Genomic DNA, 21690 nt, shown 5'->3' with positions numbered 1-21690 from the left:
TTTGTTTTCCTGAGGTTTTGTTAAAAAACAATTTGTCTGTTGCATCTTTGAAACAATTAAACATGGTTACAATATTCATTGGCATGTACATCTCAATACATTAACTCCCAACCCCCACCTCCCTCCCCGCAATTTTACTAACCTTCATTTGAGCCTTTTCCCCAAGCACATAAAGGGAGACTTTCTTGAGGCCCTGCATGGAGTTACTGATGAGGTCCCCTGCCCGCTCCACCTCCCCGTTGGGCTGGGAGAACCTCGCTGGGTTCAGTGTTGCTGTCCGCGGGGGCTCCTTAGTACTTCCTATACGGGTCAGTGCTGTAAACAGAGTTGAAATCTACTGATACATGAACAAACTAGTAGAATCATTTTTATTTACACAAAGGCTAGAGATCTAGAACAGACACACTCTACTTGTTAAACAAAGATGAAAAATACTGTAAAAAAAAAATCAGATAAATACTTTGTCAAGTATAATGGTACAGAAATTAAAATTTACTTAAGATAATAACAATACACATATAATATCACAAACCAAGGTTATTTGTCATTTTGCTGGCGTCACATTATTGATGTTAATAAACACTTATAAAGTAATCTTTACAGCAAAACATAAAAATTGCTTTTATTAAAACAACTGCAAAATGTTTAGCAACTAAACGAAATGGCACATAATGTTACATTATTAGTAATATGCTAAGCTCTTACAACAAAGTGAACTTCTATTCTAAACTATACTAATCTAATGTATTACATAATAGTTATTAATTTATTATACAAAAAATTATATCTTAAACATTATTTTTTGTATGAAATATTAAATTCCTTCACAAATCATTGAGCATCTTGTTGAAATAAATTAAAAAATGTTGTATCAGAATGACACTCATTAAAAAGATTTCATCCTTAGACATTTTACTGTCACCCCTCACAATTACACAAAACTCACATTGAAAAAGATAGGAGTGTACAATTCAATTGCTTCTACTGACAATAAATTATTACAAAACATCTCCTATCTTGTTGCATACTGAAACAGAACGGATATTTATTTATCACATGCTACCTTGTTTCCGGTTTAATTCATTCTTAAAGCATTCATCACTTTTTGTATTTGAACAGGAAATGATTTCATGAAATTACAAATTATAAAGTAATCTTACTGGGTGTGACATCACAATTTGCAGGAAAGCATAGTGTTGATGCTGTGATTCTTACTGGTATTATCTCTTTATTCATTCTACTTATAAGAATTAAAACAATCAAATATACATTTTGTTTTTAAGTCTTCCAGGTACAACATTTCTGCAATGCATGTAGTGCAGGAAATGGCAAGGCTATGTATTTTTGCAGTTAGCTCATCATCCGCAAGGGTGAACAAATCCGGTTGGTTGTTTGTTTTATTTTTAATACCAGAAAAAAAGCATGTGATAAAAATAAAGTGACGCTTGTCCTTGCATATAACACAATTTTCTTCAACTCATCCAGAAAATAGGTTAGTAAGCTTTGTTCACAAATGACCCTCACATATTTTACAAAGTTGTTGAATAAAATTGTGTATTTATTTATGTGACATCTTATGACAGACTCTATTAGTATCAAGCTAAGCACATTTACATTTAATACAGACACAAGCTATTAGGCAATTAGTGAATCACATATCAACACTGAAGGTTTTGAAGGACAGAGTAGAGCACTTGGATAGACAAACCTTTTGTAGTACCATTCAAAAGGCGACAAAGCATCAACAGAAGTTTGTTTCTTTACAAGATAGAGCCAAGAAGACAGCAACTGGATGTTGGGACATAGACGCGGGGAACAAGAGCAGACGTTGGTTCCAACACTTGGGGAAATAGCTTTGCTGGGTTATCCATACAACAGCCAAATACATATGGGCTTAATATGGCACATCCATGATCACATGACAACCATGTGCCCACATGCTCTAGGTTACATTTAACTCATTCTTAAAACTAAAATCCCAATTTACTTGAAAAATAATTTCTTCTTGGTCTCCTTGGCAGGGTTAAAACTGAAAAAATACAGTACTGAATGTACAACTGTGTCAACTGTGTTAACCGTGACAACTGTGGTAACCGTAACCACTGTGGTAACTGTGACAACTATGGAAACGGTAAACTAGTCTATCAAGGAATGTTCATTTACATAAAGGGAGGTAAATGATGAGTATAGATTACAAAATATCTAACATATTTTTCACATACACATCATATATGTAGTCTTAATAAGTGATATATGCCTAGATGTAAGATACAACTTGTATACTACAACAACAACATGCTCGAGAAACACATGCAAAACAATGTCATACATAAGGAAGGAGGTCTTGAGCAAAACAACCACATTTTTAATGTTTAAATATTTCCAAATTCAGAATTTCAATTTAAAAAGTGTATAAAGTTATAGAGGATAATTGTTTGTTACAGTGTAAGATCATTATGTATTTCACTGGTTGAGCACAAATAGGTATATTTCTCAAGTGGCATAGCGATATTTACTTTTGGTGTTCATGAGGAGAAATATATTGCTATCTTACACTGAAACCATTAATTTTTCTTTTAATTATATGCTTATTTCGGAAATGACGTTGTTTAATTTGTGTCCCAGCCCTGTTTGTGCTGAAATTTCAAAACAGTGAAAAATATCAAAAGGTTTGAAACAGTGAAATATAATTTTTATTTCACTTATAAATCTTTATGCAAGACCTGAAAGCATATAACAAAAGTGGATATTTCTTAGCAAAAGTACTTGTAGTAAAAATAGTCGTATCATAATTGTTCAATCCATTCATCGAACTTGAGACAATAACAGACTTTGGTGAATTAATTTTTCATAGAATTAAAAAATGTAATTAATGACACAGTTTTATCAAATTTAATAATGAGGTTGTACCAGCAATGAGGAACAGGTGATACATGACCTTGAGAGGTGAACATGAGAACTTAATTCGCTAAAGTGAGCAAGAAAGAGAGAGTGAAGATATTGGTCATTCCCAAATAAAAGAGGTACCATAAGAAAAACAGTCCATCTCCCAGTAACGAAACAATCTCAGATTTGGTCTGAGCAATAAATACAAAGTGTATGTTGCGTTAAGAAGCCATGAGTAATGAACGTGACAGATGTCTTGTCTTTCTACTGTAACTTGATCAATAATATAACAATCTTGATAACAAGTTATTTTTTACATTTAACAAGTTGCAAAAAAACAAATGTGGCAAAATTTGCCAAAAGATTTCTCTGAGAAAAAATCTTCTGTAGACAGCTGCCACGTTCTTGTGAATACATATACTATGATTAGGTGAGATACAGGTGAGATGTATCCATGCGGCAATATATGTACCCTCTAAACTCGCGTATAGCTTTTTCTTGCCCACTGAAAAATGAAGTTATATTGGTTGTTTGTTAGTTAGGTCGAGGCTGAATGCATGTGCAAGCTGACTTATACAATATGACAAGTTGCTAATATATGCTTATAAATGTTTTATACGCTTATAATTGTTTTGTATCTAATGGATGATTATATTGAAGTCAAAAACTGATCAATAAATATTCCTTTATAAGACATGATAGAATCTTTTACAATGAAATCGGTAAGGAAACACAATTTAAAAATAAGACAATTCAGCTTGGAACAACCATACTATATTGCTCAGATATGATGCTTATAAAGAGACTTGGTATATGAAACGTTGATGCATGAATAAAGTAGGGAAATTAATTCTAACAAAGAAATCATGACCTGCAGACTTTGCGTAACCACGAAGAATAATAGAAAAAGGATTGCTGTTGATAACAGTCATACATTTATAACTCATGACAATCTGTAAATAACATGAACATGAAAAGACCAGGGCTAGTATTCATAAAACATCTAAATAATTTCTTACTTTAAGATGAATTCCTATATTTTTCTTACTCAATTTTAAAGAAAAGAACAAGCTTTTTTACCAAATATATGTATACCCTGTATTACATAAAATTAATGAGAATAAAGTTTTTGAGATATTAACAAGCTATTATACAATACTACCCACGAGATACTTAAGACAATGACTTAAGTTAGGAAATGACTTAAGTTTTTTTAAGAATACTGGCCCAGCTATAACTACAATTGTACAAGTGAATCTGTATACACCAATGCATCTACAAGTCTAAGTCCACTACAATCAAGCTGGTAAATGCACAATATCAGGAATTGTTCTGTAAACAAGACTTACTCACTTACAACAAGGCCATTGAAAAACACTCAATAAAGTGTGTATTTTTTTAATAAATATACAACTAAAATAATATGAGTGTATTTAAGAGTGTTGCTTTTTAAAACCTTGTTATAATTGAAATCAACAAAGAATCAGTGTATAAATGCATCATTCCAACGGCAACTAATAGGTGAGAAACATGTCAGACAGATTTTGTGTTTTTTAACATTTCAAAGATTAAAGCAATTCTATTTGAAGACATGCAATTTATATTCAAACAAGAATCCACACTTTTCAGGAGATAATGCATAAAAAACACATGCCTTTTCGTAATTTGAGTGTCATTAAAATGAAAAGCATTTATACAGGACTTGCATTAATATTATACTGAATGTGAAGTGTTAACACAATACTGGCGAGCAAAGTGCATTACGGTTATGTCCCTTGCCCCCGCTGCTACGGAGGGTATTAACTGCCCGTGCGAACATACTGCGTCTCATGGTGTTGGGAGTTGCATCCCCTGAGAGGTGCAGGGCCACAAAATCTCCGTTCCCAGCTAGATCAATATCACACACAGAGTTAACAGTGCACAGAGTCTAAACTGTGGTACCGTACCTGGTACCTTCCTTAACTTTAAAGCACCATTTTTTTTCCTACACATTCTTTGATAGTTATATGTGTACAAAATTTAAACAAAAATGATATATTTTTGTACTTCAATTTTCCACCAATCAAAAATTGTCTATATTGACTACAAGACAGGTGAATAACAGCAGGTGTTGATGAATAAAGTTTTGTTAAACCTATACAGTTTTTATTTTATTGACTTCACAGTTTCTAGATATAAACAACAAGAGGTATCAACAAATAAGTAAGACAGTTTTTAGACTGGTCTAGGGTATGTGCAGTACTGGGTCTTGAATAGTATATGAAAATCACGATATCAGTCTACACACAGTGACCTGATTGTTCAGAACTTTGTTAAAGTTAACAACATTGTTAATATTATTGGTGTTAACTTTCAAATCTTTACTGCTCAGGAAGTTACATGGGTACACTTTTGAATTGCAGCATTTCTAATGAGATATGAGACAACTGTTTCAGCTGCACTTGTTGTATTAAAAAATATGAGCACTTTATCAACTATTTTACATTTAAAATTATAGCAACAATTTCAGTATGTTGTTAACTTTAACAAAATTCTGAACAATCGACACAACCTGTATCAAACTGATAGATGTACAAATGTGCATGCCATACAAAATGATCAAAACTAACAAACGCAAATATATTTAAAATTCAAAACTGAGAAGTGAACAGTTCAAAAAAATGATAAAATTGATATTCAAAAAGAAGACTGTACAATATTTTATAAAACAATGTGTAGTTTGTAAGGTAAAGTTCATAGACTTGATTCTTTGCTAAACTTTATAGAGTGGCATGCATATTTGTTGCCAAAGTGAGTAAACAGACAGACGGACAGACATTCTACACATGTACAGTATATATCTACCCATACTGAACGATCTGAGTGCATGAAATAGAACATCAAACTCTTACATATGCTTCAACAATGTGTCAAACAATTGCATATTCAAAACAGCAATGTGCACATACTGAAACAGTAAACTAAAATGTTATTGTAATTTCAATACAATTGAGCAATTTCTTCACATTATAGATCAGATCTACAATACATGTAAATTGGTCGGTTTAGAATTCGTAATACAAGATTCATATTGTAAACAAATATGTACAACATAAATTAAAATATACTTACATTGACCTTTTAGCTTTAAACTACTTCTGGATGACTTTCCACTGAAAATGTACATGGTTAAAATGGATTAACACGAGTATTGTGGAGTGAACTCTCGTCTGTTCTTGATGTGATTTGAGTCAAACAAGGAGTATAACTCAATAATATCCAAAGCCAGAGTGATTCCCCTTATAATGCATGTGTGCATGGTATCTGGCAACATGTTGATCAAGTTTCAGGTAAGTATGTTGAACATTGAATATCTTGTTAAGTTGAGTGAGTTACACAGATGCAGATTATAGTGGCAGTAACATATTTAACAAAACAAAATTCTTAAAAAAAAAACATTTTCATAATGAAAAACACTGGATGCATGTGTAACCACCTGTTAAAACAAAACAAAACAGCACAGTTTTTCTATCATAAACTAAATGTATAACAAACAATATGGCATTATAGGATTACCCTTTTAAGAAATTAACAACATTCATGCTGCCATGCCATCAATGTAAACTCCTACAATATGACTAGAATTGTCTTCATGACTGGCATTGTTATTTACTAAACCATGCATATACCGATATGTATCGGTACGATACAAATTCATAGTTTGAGATCAACAAAGCAGTGTTTATGGACAGGTCAGGTTTACAGCTTTCGGTTTGTTCAGGCATTACATATTGTTTGTGAGATCCTATCATTATATTAAATGCATTTCTCTCACTTGAATTGTTGTTGTCCTCTTTTTTATCAAAAAGTCAAAATATATACAGTTTAGATCAAACATGATGGTTATGCAATCCATCTTTATTTTAAAAATAATTTCCGTGCAACTTTGTAGGGTTTTGTATGTTACATGATCAGCAATGCATGTAGGAAGGTGAAGTTGGCCTCAAATGTTTAGTCATCTCTTGTCATTTTGTCAAAAGTACCGGGGTATGCTCAATTTTTTTCTGAATGATCGATTAAAAGGCTTGTCTATATTATTAGATAGGACGATTTCCTAATTTGTTTTGAAAATTGGTGTTCTCCAAAAACATTATTTGGACTTTTTCCTGGTGTGTTCAAAAATGTATTTAAAAAAAAAGAAAAAGAAAAAAAGATGAAATTCTCAAAAATTGGTGTGCTTAATCCAATGACCATTTTAGACATCAATTTGATGTGGACAAAATTATAAAATTATGCACAAGGCTGCGAATAAGGAATTGTTATTATAAAAATGTATTCTACAAAACATGGCAATCTAAAAGATAAATTAATAGAGATTCCCAATATTTATGTATTTACCACCTGTAAATGACTGAAGTCAATGCATTAGAGTCACAATACTTACTTATGTACTTACTAATCATCTCAACTTCTTTTGTGAGTGTTCAAACTCTCTCTTGTAATTAAAATCTGCCAACAAAACATGCTAAACTATTTCAGCATTGTTTGTTATAAAGGTAATTACAAATCTTTCAATCAATATCTTAAGTCCATGACATACGTTTTGGCAGGTCTGCGGAAGGTATCGGAGGACTCTGGGATAGCGAGAGACCCTCCAGTGGCACCGGACATGACAAGACTGTCGAGGGAGTCTAGAGAGTCACTGAACGATGTCTTGTAGGAGCCCGTCCGCGCACTGTTGGGGGTGGCCGCCACCAGTACTGAGAAATACTTCTCCTGTTCCAGGCTGGAGGTGGATTCCCCACTTGCAGAAGCTAGTAGGGAAGATGAAATACATTGCTATTCTATGAAGTAAACAATCATTTTATCTTTTTCCTCTTTTCAACCTCTGATATTGAAATTTTACATTATGGAGTTAAAACAAAATGAGTGAATTTAATCTTACACAGCAAGAATGGCCATCAAATTTAGACACAACTGATTACAAAAATGTAACAGATGTAATAAAGAGTATGGCAACAAACTTTTGATAGTGGAGACTTACTTGTTGATGTGTTATGTTTTAGCATGCCCATGAGGCCTCTACTGTGGAAGCTGCTTGCACGTAACAGCAGGGCCTTCGTGCGACTGTGACGCCATGTTATCACTGGGAATCTGAGGTATATTGTACATATGATCAATACAGAATCAGATAGTGACCATTCATTGTTCCATGTTGGTGCTATTCAACTTAAAAAAGTCTGTTTAAGCTTCTAATATTTTTGCTGTTGTTCAATTTGGTTATTCTTTACACGTGTTAGAGCTAATTAAAACCATTTTTATTTGCCAGTATGTCTACAATGTAGGCTGATGCTAAATAGATGAGCATACCTGCACTGCCTGTGTGTTCTGGCAAAGCGTCGAATGTTATCATCTGATACTGACTGGGGAACAACCAGCAAAGCCGGGTAGCTGGAATACAAGAAACATCCACACAGTCGGCCTTCGAGACAAGGGAGTTTGAGCCAACAGGGTTTGACAGTATATTAAATGGATTTCTCTCACCAAAAATGTAGTACAAAGAGAACTATTAGTTTGATATAATGCATGTATAAACTTGACTATGTTGTGACTATAAAAAAGGCAGCATAGCATTTATTGCAAATAATCACCTAACTAGTTATGAACTAGTTTGTTAATATAATAATTGCTGGAATACTGCTGTTTTTACTTCAACTCAAGTCATTTATTGTTTTCCTTCATTCCCAAATAATCTGAACAGCACTGACCTTCTACATACAGAGTAGTGAGCATTCACTGATGAAATTCTGAAAGGCTCGGACGCTGACCTATCCCTGGTAGCTGTGAGCGACAGACTGCCCAGCCCCAGGCGGATGTAGTCATGGTAACCAGGCTTCTCCAGTAACTTCTCCAGGTTCTTTGGGTCGGCAAACAGACTCGACTCAAACTCATTTTCATCCACAACTGTCAACACAAGAACACTGTTTGCTTTCCAAGGTGATATATTCATATCAAATGGTGTACGAATATAAATTGCATTCTAAAATTTCAAAAACTATGCAGATTGTATATTTGTATTTTGTTTTTAACTTTTAACAAACAATTAGGTAAAGATGCTACCATAACATTTGTCCAGTAAAATAAGGTCATATTACAGCAGTCCTTGTTAGAAAATTCTGGAAGAAACTTGACTTACTAGAGAGATCATCAAATATTTCACTGCCAGGTCTGCCACCCTCAGATTCACTATCAGATGACCTTGGGGTGAGGCTGCGTCCATACTGCTGGGTTGGCAGGACATACTTGGTCTTCTGCCGCGAACTCTGCTTTGTCTTTATTCCAGCCTTTTTGGCAGTCTTCAACAGAGTCTTCTTGGCATAGTGTCTGTATACCAAAGAATGCATTTACAAATGAAAAGTTGACAAAGCTTTAGGTCTCCAGTCCTTTTTAATCATTTTCAGTTATAAACTACTACAAGGAATACAAGACAAATGCTGCTACAAAGATAACATCCACAGATGAGTAGATACAACATACATCAGTCACATTTAACATTTTCTATGCATATGTAATGACCTGAGTGTTTTGTTCTTTTCCTTCTGTTTGTGCATGGTTGCAGGCTGGGCGATGGTGAGGCCAGTGAAAGCAAAGCTGTTGAAGATGGTGGCCGGATTGCGACACTTGTTCATAAGCTTACGGAACGTCTCCACATTGTCAGCAACAACCTCCTCATCAAATGCTATCTTTAGCAGCTGCAATAACAAATGTGACTGTTAAATGTTTTAAAAATTTATCAAGTAGCATCAATAACATGTACATTTTCATCAAATTGGTTATAGCAATTTTGCAGCATTAATAGCTATAAAACTATGAAAAAAGGGTAAATAGGGATACACTATTAAAAAAACAAGAAGGCCAGAAAAGATGGCCCTTTATGCTCACCTGAGTACAATAGTTAGCAGACAAACATCACTGTGCAATTATTTTCAAAAGGGACTAATAGTTTTCCATATCATAAAGGGAAATTTAACACCACCCCCTGACAGTCATTTTTTTTACAAACCAACATACTTTGAAGGATCCCCGAAGGAAAATTTCTATGAAATTATTCTAGCCAGTGATTTCTGAGAAAAAGATTTTGAAAGTTTTCCATATAGATATATATTGACAAATAGCTTCAAGCCCTGCCAGGAACTTTTTTTATGAACCAATATGGCTTGAAGGAATTTTATTAAAGCATAAAAGCATTATCTAGCTGCATGTAAATCATATATCAGGGAAAATGGTCCCAAATTACCTCAGTGATGTTAGATCATAGTTGTCACCCTTATTTGGATGAAGTAAGATTGTAGTTGCCCCCCTTTAATATGAAGATGTCAGATCATAGTTGTCCCCCTTACCTTGAAGATTTTGATTTAGGTGCCCCCCCTTACCTGGAAGTTGCTCCCCTTGCCTGGAAAATGTTAGATTGTAGTTGCTTTCCCTTGCCTGGAAGATTTTAGATTATAGATGCCCCAGTTACCTGGAAGATGTTAGATCGAAGTTGCAGCCCCTCCTGTAACCACTGGTTTAGGTGTGGTAAGTATTGCACATTCATTTTCTTCTCCTTTGTCAATGTGGAGACGGGAAAGGCTCGCATTATCACCTGCTCACAAGCTGGAAGTAACGTACAGGTAAAAATAGTAGGACTTGGATTGTTATATTGTTTACGTATATTCATAGCACTTTGAAGTGTAAAAGATTCATTTCACACTAATGGATAATAATGCGCATTACAATAACCCTACAACAGTTTAAATCTCAAGATCGCTTACCCAGTGGATCACAGGGTATGCCCTTGAAGATTATCCTGTATGTGGTGAGGAAAATAGCGCCCTCTGCAGGGAGCAGGGAGGGGCCACCCATGGTGACTCCTGTCCCCTCCTCTCGCCCGTCCGCCAGCAGGTACACGCGTAGCCCTTCCATCACTATCTCCTCGCCCGAAAACAGCGCAGGTGTCAGGATCTTAGGCTGGAACAGGTGTTAAAAGACAAGTTAGATACGGAACATAAATAAAATGTAAAATTTTACATATTTATATAAAAGAAGCAGTTTGATTAAAAATTTTGTATTCCTAACAATCAAATATACCTACTCATCTGCATCAGCAAATTATCTTTAAATCATAAGCCTTTTGAGTAAATGAAAGTAGAAAGGGAGTTTACAGTGTCAAAGCTTTTCATACTGGTGTTTCATTTTTTTTCAACTCCTGTTACCTTCTGTATGGGAGGTAGTCTCTTTGCTTCTCTGCTGACAGCTTCTAAAGTTTCTACGTGCATTGCTACAACACCTGAATAAAATAAAACATTTTTGTTCAATCTATAGTACATGCTATATGAGCAGACAAGTAACTACTCGACCATTGCTGTGAAACTAAACAGATATTGCAGTTTTTCTCTAAAACAAGTAAAATCATATTACTATTCAACAAAAGGGGAAACAAGTCTATTACCTGGTACCATCTGATGTAGAGACTTGATGTGGCCATCAGTGACGCAGCTGTCGCGACACACCTTGTCCACAAACCGAGTAACGAAGCGGATAACATCCGGCACAACATTGCCTCCTTCTTCCGTCTCATCAAAACCACTCTCTGCATCTACACTGTCACTCTCGGCCAGACTGAAATTAGGAACCACTTATAGAGTATATACATGTAAGCACCTGCAAGTATATACCAAACAACCTCCGCACTCTACTACATTCATGTCCCTTTGTTTCAAATCTAAATCTTAACAAATCTGTACATCAAAAACAAAATGGTTGGGTCGGCAAACCTCAAAAGTCAATTACCGGTAACAATAGAAATATTCTAACAAATCTAAATCAATATTATTAAGAACACTTGCTTAGGATAACAAACAATACATGGAAACACTTTAAAAGGCCCAATTTTTTCAATGATCTCACCTGGCAGTGATATTGCTATTGCTTTTTGTGTCATCATCCAGCCCAGTATTTTTCAATGACTTTGAGCAGTCAAGGGGTACCCGCATGTAGACTATGCGGTTGGCATAGTGTATGGCCTGACTGTACACTGTTGACTCTTCATTGTTTATCATCTCCTGCTGTTGTCCCTCAGACAATGTGCTCCAGATACGCAACTGGCAGAACACATACAAAGAAAGTTGCACTGACTATTGAAAATGTTGAACCTCTTGTCAATTACATGAAGACATTCAGCCCTGTAACAAAGCTGTATGGTCTCCACCACAGTATCATTAAAAATACTAAGTTAACCATTAATCATCAATCAATCAGTCAACAGCAACATTTTTTTTTAACTTGATAAGTTTATATGCAATTTAATCCAAAACCAATATTAGTTTCAGAAAAACTAGGAATCGTGCTTACCTGTTCTGCAGCGATCTCCAGTGCCCCTATCTCCTTCTGCTTGTATGGACTCACAGACCGCCGCTTCGACTCCGGGGTCTGTGTCTGCACTGCTGTTAGTTCCATACTCTAAGAGTTTAAAATGGTATGACTGTTAATACACAATGCAACTTGAAATATCATTATTAAAGACAATTTCAGAAGTTCAACACAACATTATGTTAACAAAATGAGCAGTTTTTAACAATATCAGCAGCCACAACATGTGTACACAGCCAGTAAAACCACACGTGAGTCACACTGCCTCAACACTCTTGTATCAACACAGGGGATGGAGGGAATAATGTATGGAGGCGACCCAAGACCATTGAAAGCAGAATCAGGTGGGCTTAAGAAAGTCTAGCAACCAAACTTCAAAACGCAAGAGGCAACCAAGGCAGTTACCGTGCTGTGCATAGTTCTGATCACAGAACAACCAGTCAACTTACATGAATGGTACACTATAAATTACATAGAGAACATATATTTAATTAGCAAAGAGTTACTAAGGTATAGCAAAATTCACCACAAAAAAGTCAATGCATAAGACATCCTCAGTTCACAAAAACACAAACATACACTGTTAAATTTCAAATGAAAACTCTCTATTATGGGAAATTAAACAAAAATACAATTCATCTCTAACAATGTTGATGCCAATATGCGTCATCTTGTTAAAATGGTGTTTACGGTACAATAAATAACACAGTAAAATGATTCCTTTAATCATTACATGGTATGATATTGAAAATTTGAACATTAAAATATGGACTACTGTATCTCTGATTTCAAATAAATTGATATGACACTTAAGTGGATTACAACTGCCCAAGATAATCAACTACTTTGTTTAACAAAGAATATATCGAATCCAGTCCACCAGTGCTTTTGTTTGTCTAGCGTTGTCATGTGACTAGCAAATCTCTCCATTGGTTAAACAATTATGAATATTCATATCAGGGTGGGTCAGTGTCATGTCAATTATTTTAGTATAAACTAGTATTTCGAACAAAAACAAGTTGGCTATAAAAAATATAAAAAGCTATCTACAAGTAAATGTGTATGTTAGTTAATTAAGTATGAAAACAAGAAAATATGAATGTCTAAGAGCTATGTTATGACATACATGTACATACTACCTATCTAAAGGTATTAGGCTCTAAACTAGAGCAAACATACAAAGCAACTATAATGAACAAAGGTAATGCATTTAAAAGTGAGGTTAAGTTTTAATTCATGAAACAAACAGCAAACAATGAGTATAATATTCTTACTTAAATAAGTGTCACTTCAGCAGAATGCATACAGAAATTAAAAATGAATAATTTTGCTGTAGCAATTTATCCATGACAATTTTAGGTGATAAGATGGATGCACTAAAAAGCTATAAAAAAGAAGAACCTAGGTAAAAATAGAACTTGAGTACATAACTATTCTGGCAGGGATAATCTAGATCTAGAAGTGCTCAAGCAAACAAAAGGGAGAAAACTAGAGTAATAATCCACAGTATGGTGGAGTGTGTGTTGTACACGCGTGTGTGTTGTACAGGCGTGTGGCTCACATGTCTGTGGCGGGAACCCTCGCGTCTCCAGCGTACCATGATGTGCTCCTCGTACTGGGGGGCGTACAGCTGGCGGATGTCCTTTTGCACATCCTGGTAAAAGGCTGCCTCCCAGAACTGCTGGTTCCCCCACACAGCATGGTCCTGCACCAGAGTGTATGCAAACTGGATCACACCAGTACACAGTTTCTGAAAAACAAACCAGATCATCTCAAACTAAACCATACATATGGCAGTAATGAATTCAGTTCATTAAAATTTTCTTTTTAATCTTCTGAAGAAGTCTATGTCAGGATTAATTAAAAGGTCAAATATTAAAGAAGTCACATTATTCTTTAACACTTTATATTGGCAATTACATTAAACATTCCGACCATACCCGACAAAATGAGGTAGCTAAAGGAAGTATACTGGCAGCAACACCATTCTCGTCCATGGAAGAGTCGTTCTGCAAATAACATTCAAATCACATACAACACTTATTTAAATGCAATTTACAGATGCAGAAAGTGCAAGACCATATTAAATCATTTCTATATTCAGCCTAAGCCTATCTTGATTTTTTTAGCTAGGATTACGCAGTATCCAAATCAAAACAAACTTACAGCTAACAATGTACCAGTAAAGTATGAATAACATTTTATTTGTTTCGGAACATTTTGCAGCCAAACTTAGCAATAAAACATACCGGTACAACACTGTAGGCCTACCTATACCCTTCAAGCTGAACTAAAATTCTTTAAACAAGTATAAAAACGGGTTGTTGAAAAACTCACTTTGAATAATACTACCAATAATTTTGATGCTTACTTGTCAAGCACACTTGCGGTGTCAGAGAGCCTGACCACAAAGTCAAACTGTTAATGTTCCAACAAGGAAAGGTTACTCAGTATGTGATATGAGCTACCTAGCAACATTAGAACATGGCACCCACCTGTAGAGCACAGTTTAGGAGCCTGACTACAAGGTCAAACTGCTGGTGTTCCAACATGGCACGATTACTCTGTATGTGATGACCCAGCTCTTGGGTCAGAGCGATACGCGCCACCTTACTCTTCAACGAGCGCACCACCGCAGGAAATATCTGGGGATTAGTAAGAATAGTAAATAGTGTCTATCAGTAAATTCAACCTGCAACAGACAATTTAAACACCTGCCATTTGTACTTTTAGAATTCAAAAAACAAAAATATTTCTGGTTTTTTTTGTTCAATTTTATTACAAAAAAAAAGCTATAAAGTGTTGTGATATAAATTAAACAACAAGTTGCCACACACACCTTCTAAGTTTAAGAAACAGTGGGTGTCATGTAAACTTACAATCCTGGCATCTGAGATCTTGTTGTCGAAGATGAAGTTGACACAATTCCTGAGAACCTCTAACCGCCGTGCATTGTTGTCCACTATCTTCTGTCGGTCCCCCACCGTCGATATAGCCGGACCCATCGGAACTATTCGTTTCTGGGAACGCCCATTCGTTACTCTGTTGGGAATTCAGATAAAACAAAGATCTTTGAGTGTTCAAGAAATGTGTTTGTATGTTAAATCCAGAAAGAACCCAACCACTATACAAACTAAAGCTACTTGGTACCTTATGGTTATAACCCGCATTAGTTTAAAAGTTAAACAGATTTGCTATACAGAAAGTTATTTTTTTTAGGGATCAAATTATTGTTTTTGCTAAAGCTTCAGCTTCTTAAAGTTAAACATGGGACACTTGTGAAACTAAAATGTAACCATTTACTTGTTATTTTTGGCTTGTTTTGAGATTCCATCCTCTATGATAGCGTTGACTTTATCCTCATCCAGGGTTGGGAAGGTGGGCTGGTGTATTCGGGCGTACGAGCCCTCCGTTGGCTTTGGCACCTTTTGAACATACGGCTGAGGATTCGGAACTTCCTATTGTCAGATGGCGAAGTAGAAATAATCAACGATAAAGACGTTGATATCAAAGAACATCTATAACTGTTAAAGTTTTCTTAAGACAGTCAGTAGAATATTTTATTTTGATGTGCAAACAACTGTATTCTAGAAAACAACATATTGTCAAAATGACAAAAACTAAACTTTTAATGATTGACTTATCCTATTATTTCATCTACAAATGACAAAACATGCTGTAGATGATGGAATCAGTGACTGAATTGATGCTTACATTATTATGCAGTTGTTGAGCAAGTTGTTTCACGTTGTGGATGGTTTTACTTGGGTCAGCCTTCTCTTCCCTTAGGTCATCTTGCATAGTCGCATACACCTGCATATATCATACACACTAGGTGAGTGGGCTAGAGTACAGTTATAACATGAAACAAAGGGTTACCATATCAAATCAAAGCAATACAAGTATAAGATGGGGATGTAACTCAAGAAAATAGCTACATTGCAAACATGTACATAGCAGTTTAGCAAAGAATTCTGAATTAAGCTGAAGTTCAAATCCCTGTTGTTGATAACGATAACATTTTTCAAAAAAACAAACAAAGTAAGGCCATCAAAGTACACTACTCAATGACCTTGCCTAAGGTAGCCTCTTCCTGGTCAGACGTACCTCATCAAATATATCACAGACTCTGTACGGCGGTCCCCTCTCGGAGACAAACGTGTTAAAACTCATGCCCGACAACACCTTGAGAATGAAGTCATCTTCTACCAACCCTTTGTGCCCTAGAAAACTGGCCTGAAACAACCATTATGTAGATGAACTGTAAACCCAACATCAGACTTGCAATTATGTCTAAATTTGAGATACAAGACTAGCTATTGTCCAACAACTGAAACATTTAAAGGAATACACAAGTTATGAAGCAAATTATTCCTATAATATACAAGTACTTTGGCATCGCATAGATGGTATTACAAAAGTGAAAGCAGAGTGTGACATCCACAACAGAACTGCATGACCAAAGGAAATTAAATTGAAGTTTAAATCAAAGTACCCTACTCAATGAAATGTGCTGACTACTCCAGGTTGACTTACTTTATGAAATGTGATGAATGGTTCTGGATGAATGCGGATGAGTGCGAGACAGGATCGGTAGCCAGTAAGTAGCTCGGCAAGCAGGCGGATGAACACAGCGCGGATTTCCTTGTCCTGAAGCACAGAAACAACAAGATGGTGTTACACATTAAAGGCATGATAAACCAATGAATTAAAGCAGGGCCTTTTATGCTTGGGGAATGTGACCCATGCCTGTTATATTGCGTATAGAAAAAGATTCCAAAAAAGTAAATAATTATTAAAGGAAGAGATGCAGCTGAATTTCCATACTAAATTTTTTAGTCGAGACAAGCAATTATTCTAAATGCAATATAAAAGATTTTCCCCATTTTTTCATGGAATTTGCTCTCATGCTCTACTGTGTTGAAAACAAGATAACAACAGTTGTTACTGGCCACCTTTTAATTTTAAGTTTCATTGGGAATTTTTACATTCAGATTATTTTTTTTATACATTTTGGCATGGAAATATACCCTAAGTCAGCTACAAAAAGCCTGGAAAAAATAACTTATTGCTGTTTATTTCCTATTCTGACTTATCAATGGCCAATGATGACAACACCAGGACTATCACAGTACCCTGATGTTTTATTCAAAAAATAGACAAGCTTATAATAGTAAGTTTATTTGGAGATTGCCAAATGTTCATCACTTTATTGTATGTTTATCTTTCAAGCATTCAATTCACTGTAATGTAAAATGATTTCCTTTTATAGACTTTTTGAGCCTCCACAAATAACTTTATATTTGAAATTTAACAAAAAAAGAGCCATATTTTAGTAAAAGAAAAGAGATAGTGTATGGCAATTCCAAATAGCCTTTATTTTTATAAAACATTAGTGCTCATATATAAGGAGAGACAGGTTTGATTCCTATTTTAAAAACATCAATGGACTATTTATAGACTAATTTACAGCATTTAGGCATACAGCAACTTGAGACTCTGTAAACAAACTTAAGAACTGTGACATAGATTTAAACAAATTTAAAACCACTTTAATGAACTGACTACATGTGGTACAGAGCACAATCATATTTAATCATAATCATAACAAAGCTTTATAACAAATTTGATTAAGTAAGAGAGTAATATTACAGATTATCGAGCTACAGTATACAGATCTAACAGCACATTCCAGATCAATTAAATTGTCTTTGAAATCCAGACAAATGATCGAAATCAGCCTCACTTTGAATAATCAATGCAGCATTAAAAGCCACAATGCTCTAGCAAGAGCATGTTTACCTTTTGTTCCGGTGGAACTGACTTCTTGGACGGGGAAGGGGGAAATGCATGATCTGCTATCAACAGATCTTGATGTAAAATCTGAAACATCAAACAGCATTAGGAAAGATGTAAGCAAGACTTAAACATTCATGCAGCTTATAAAATCTTGCAGGCACCTCCTACAGTAAATGAAGAAACAAACGAGTAATTCATTAATTTGTTTGTAACAGAAAATACCATGATTTACACTTATTGTAGTCTTATATGTAATCTTTAAACTAAATCAATCAAAATACACCTCTAATTTCAGCCATGCTCTAATTCATGTGGCTGTGCTTATGTGTTGTCAAGTCATACCATGTGAAGAGCCCTAATAGTCCTTGAGAGGACGGGCTCGGGTATGGAAGGTAGCACCACGCACTCGGGGATGTGAACACTGCCCCCATCAAGGTCGATGATAACCACATCCAGCTGTAATAAGCAAAGTTAGTCTAGGGTGATTGTTGTTAACAAGAAAGTAGTTCTGAAGATCCTTAATTGATTTAAAAGTCTATTTGGGAGACAATTGGTGAATCCTTATTACTCAAGGACGCTTGTATCTCATAACCAAATATTTATACAAATTTTAATACAGGTTGAATGGAAGTAAAAGTTATCCAATGGAAATCAAGACGGTAGTTCTCTTGCAGCAACCAATAAAAAATATTTTATCCAAAGTGTATGAAAGTATAACTGACATGTGGATTTTTAATTTCTAATTTTGTAATGTTCTTACCAGATCTCTGATCTCCTCTCTGTGTATTGAGTGTACGCCGGCGATGAACGGTGTTGGTGTATTGAGCACCTCAATAAGTGGTGACGGCAGTATGGGTATGTACACATACCTGAAAAACATAAAGCCAAATAGAACAGTGGATGTACAATACAGAAGCTGGATGCCAATATTCATCTATATGATGATCTCACTGACGTTGAAGATGGCAATGATTAGGTGATGTAAATAATAAAAAAAAAAGGTGATGTAAATAAAAAAAAAATTGTTGAACATTTCAGAAAACTTCCACTGATAATTGACAGTAGAGGGGTAAGATATCATTTGAATAAAGGCAATCATTTTCAAATCAGTAAATGTTTAATGTCTTATTTAACATGTGTATTTGACTATCAAATGATACCAAAGGTTCTACTGGCTATGCCCAGTCACATGATGATTTGATATTTAGACAAGACCAACAGCAAACTATAATATCTCAAAGAACATGTTGCCTTTATCAGCAGAGAAAGACCAACACACGGTTACGCCATTGCTTGGCCTTTTCTCTCTCTGTTAATCAAGGGGCATTACTTGACAATTACAGAATTGAGAGTTATAGACCTGATAACATGTATTGTAAGTTTACTATGAATATCTTTTACAGGTTTTTGAGTTATGGCAGAAACTTGCTGCCACTGCAGACATTGACATAGTAGCTATGGTACAACAATATCTTCACAATCTTTCTGCAGACAATATAATAACAGATTAATTCAGCACAAAAGAATCTAATCCAGTGCTTTGACAAATAAATCAGAGATGATCTCCACCCTCCGGCCCAATAAAGTACCGTTAGGAGGCAGGCAGATATTGTTTTGTGCTGGCTATTGATCAGACATCAGGGACAAGAACGTTCCGGTGATGTATTGGCATTTGGTCACAATCTACATAAACCAGCTTCCAGCAGACAATACAGATTTGGGCAATATCAAACATAACAGATTGGATGCAGTGAGCCAACCAATGTTACCAACTCGATCATTCCAGGAAAACACAACAATCTCTTAAATAAGTGATAAACTTTTTTCAGTCTCAGGAGTGAATTAGCAGTCTATCATTATCTGTTTATAATTTAGTTCATAATTTGGCATTCAAAATACTGAAACATACACAATATACCTGGCAAGAACAACCAGAGAAGTGCTCAACCAAACAACTCCACTGAAAACGAAATTCCATGCCAATAGATCTATCTCAGATGTACCAAATTTTAAGAGTCTGAAGAATAGTGGAAAGTGCCAGATTATAAAACCAGGTAGTTAAAGGTGCTCTGACAATGAGGGTGCCAGCAGGCTGAACATGCAGGATTCCTCAAATCCAACATAAATATTTACATGCTGGGGCTGATGGTATGAAAAAAAACAAAAACAATTATTCTAGCTTGAACAAGTAATGAGGTAGAATATTGTTATTTAAGCTGCACTCTCACAGTTTAAACATATTGACAACTTTTTTTATTTTTTGTCTTGGGACAAGCAGTTTTTTGCATGAAAGTCTGAAAAACAGTAATTAAAGACTAATGACAAAAGATCAGATCACAGATTTTCATATTTTCTCTATCAAATGGATGTTTTATACATTTTTCTTAAAACCGTTATTACACCATTAAAACATTAAATTTTGAATGGAAGTATGAAAATCTGTGATCTGAACTTTTGTCAACAGTCTTTCATCACTAGTTTGCAGATATTAACCCAAATATTTGCTAATTCCAAAACAAAAATTAAAAAGTTGGAAAAACGGTATATCTGTGAGTGTGCTGCTTGCTGTATTCATAAAGTCAATGGCCTTGATTTCCTAGTAAAGGGAATCATAATTCTAATATCAGATTAAGTTGAGACGTGAACCATGCATAATGGATATTTCATGGAATGGGAAAACATTAAATGCATGCAACAAAAACGACATATGACATTTCAGAACTAACAAATGAATAAAAGATTTCATGTTTGAAAGCTATTTAAAATATTTTCTGTTGTAATTCCTAATTTAAGCCCACCTACACATGTCCTCAAAGGAGTGTATGAGATTGATTGTATTCAGATGGTTTATACCCTTGGCAAATAATTCCGAGAAGCCACTGCCATTTATGTGAACAAGTGATGACTGGTTAACAAAAATAGGAAACTAAAGAGCATGTTAGCGTAATCAAACACAACCATAATGGTAATTAAAACAAAAAAAGTATATTCTACTCCTTTTCAAGATTGAAATAGAACAGTACAACCCGACTTTTTCCACTTGTTAAGCCCTCCAAACCAGACTTCTGTTTTAAATTAAAGAAGGAATTTCACATTCACAAATCTGAAGTAGACTGGAAATTGTTGAGAGGGTTTCAATCAGAGCCATTATTACATTTCCCATTTCACAGGTGTAGAGATGGAGGGGGCAGGTCAGGCATTGCCGCTTCACTCTCTAAACCAGTTGGGGCATTTCCTACAATGATTATGTCTTGTCCCACACCATAGCTCCACCCACCACCCCATAGCCCCACCCTATTGCAACATCCCAACTACCCACAGCCCCACCCTATAGCCCATCACCACCATCCAATAGCCCCACCACCACCACTAATCCAACACAACCACCCCATAGCCCCACCCTGCAACCCCAAACCATAGCCCCACCCCATTGACCCACATGATTTTTTTTCTTAATTGTAAGTACCTTTGTATTAATTAACATTTGTGGAGGAACTGAAACTGACTGACAGATGAATGGATGAGAACCATACTAAAAACCTGTCAGTGTGTTAAACCCTTAGTCTGGAAGACAAGACATCCCCCCATTGCTTAAGACAGCTGCCAGTTGGTAAG

General features: G+C 35.3%; 1 protein-coding gene across 13 annotated transcripts in view; it reads right to left on the bottom strand.

The window, feature by feature from the left end:
* The window catches only part of LOC128229840 (myotubularin-related protein 13-like), a 48094-nt gene that overhangs the window by 9885 nt on the left and 16519 nt on the right, over window positions 1-21690 (bottom strand). Inside the window, exons 6-33 of one of the 13 annotated variants that reach the window (XM_052941671.1) lie at window positions 18836-18944; window positions 18418-18531; window positions 18079-18159; window positions 16813-16926; window positions 16384-16512; window positions 15991-16089; window positions 15580-15734; window positions 15156-15318; window positions 14772-14921; window positions 14217-14285; window positions 13838-14026; window positions 12259-12366; window positions 11815-12008; window positions 11357-11526; window positions 11121-11194; window positions 10680-10875; window positions 10388-10521; window positions 9442-9617; window positions 9062-9249; window positions 8634-8829; window positions 8236-8316; window positions 7910-8019; window positions 7466-7679; window positions 5998-6038; window positions 4651-4773; window positions 3359-3391; window positions 1988-2029; window positions 143-315 (exon numbers count right to left, since the gene is read on the bottom strand). In XM_052941671.1, coding sequence (XP_052797631.1) covers window positions 143-315; window positions 1988-2029; window positions 3359-3391; window positions 4651-4773; window positions 5998-6038; window positions 7466-7679; window positions 7910-8019; window positions 8236-8316; window positions 8634-8829; window positions 9062-9249; window positions 9442-9617; window positions 10388-10521; window positions 10680-10875; window positions 11121-11194; window positions 11357-11526; window positions 11815-12008; window positions 12259-12366; window positions 13838-14026; window positions 14217-14285; window positions 14772-14921; window positions 15156-15318; window positions 15580-15734; window positions 15991-16089; window positions 16384-16512; window positions 16813-16926; window positions 18079-18159; window positions 18418-18531; window positions 18836-18944 — 3625 coding nt within the window. The remainder of the gene's footprint in view (window positions 1-142; window positions 316-1987; window positions 2030-3358; window positions 3392-4650; window positions 4774-5997; window positions 6039-7465; window positions 7680-7909; window positions 8020-8235; window positions 8317-8633; window positions 8830-9061; window positions 9250-9441; window positions 9618-10387; window positions 10522-10679; window positions 10876-11120; window positions 11195-11356; window positions 11527-11814; window positions 12009-12258; window positions 12367-13837; window positions 14027-14216; window positions 14286-14771; window positions 14922-15155; window positions 15319-15579; window positions 15735-15990; window positions 16090-16383; window positions 16513-16812; window positions 16927-18078; window positions 18160-18417; window positions 18532-18835; window positions 18945-21690) is intronic. The other 12 variants (XM_052941672.1, XM_052941674.1, XM_052941675.1 and 9 more) reach the window with 12 other exon arrangements.

Source organism: Mya arenaria, chromosome 4, assembly GCF_026914265.1.
Source record: "Mya arenaria isolate MELC-2E11 chromosome 4, ASM2691426v1".
In the NCBI taxonomy this organism is placed as follows: domain Eukaryota; kingdom Metazoa; phylum Mollusca; class Bivalvia; order Myida; family Myidae; genus Mya; species Mya arenaria.
The sequence above is the reverse complement of the archived record's forward strand: the minus strand, read 5'-3'. Positions and strand labels throughout refer to the sequence as shown.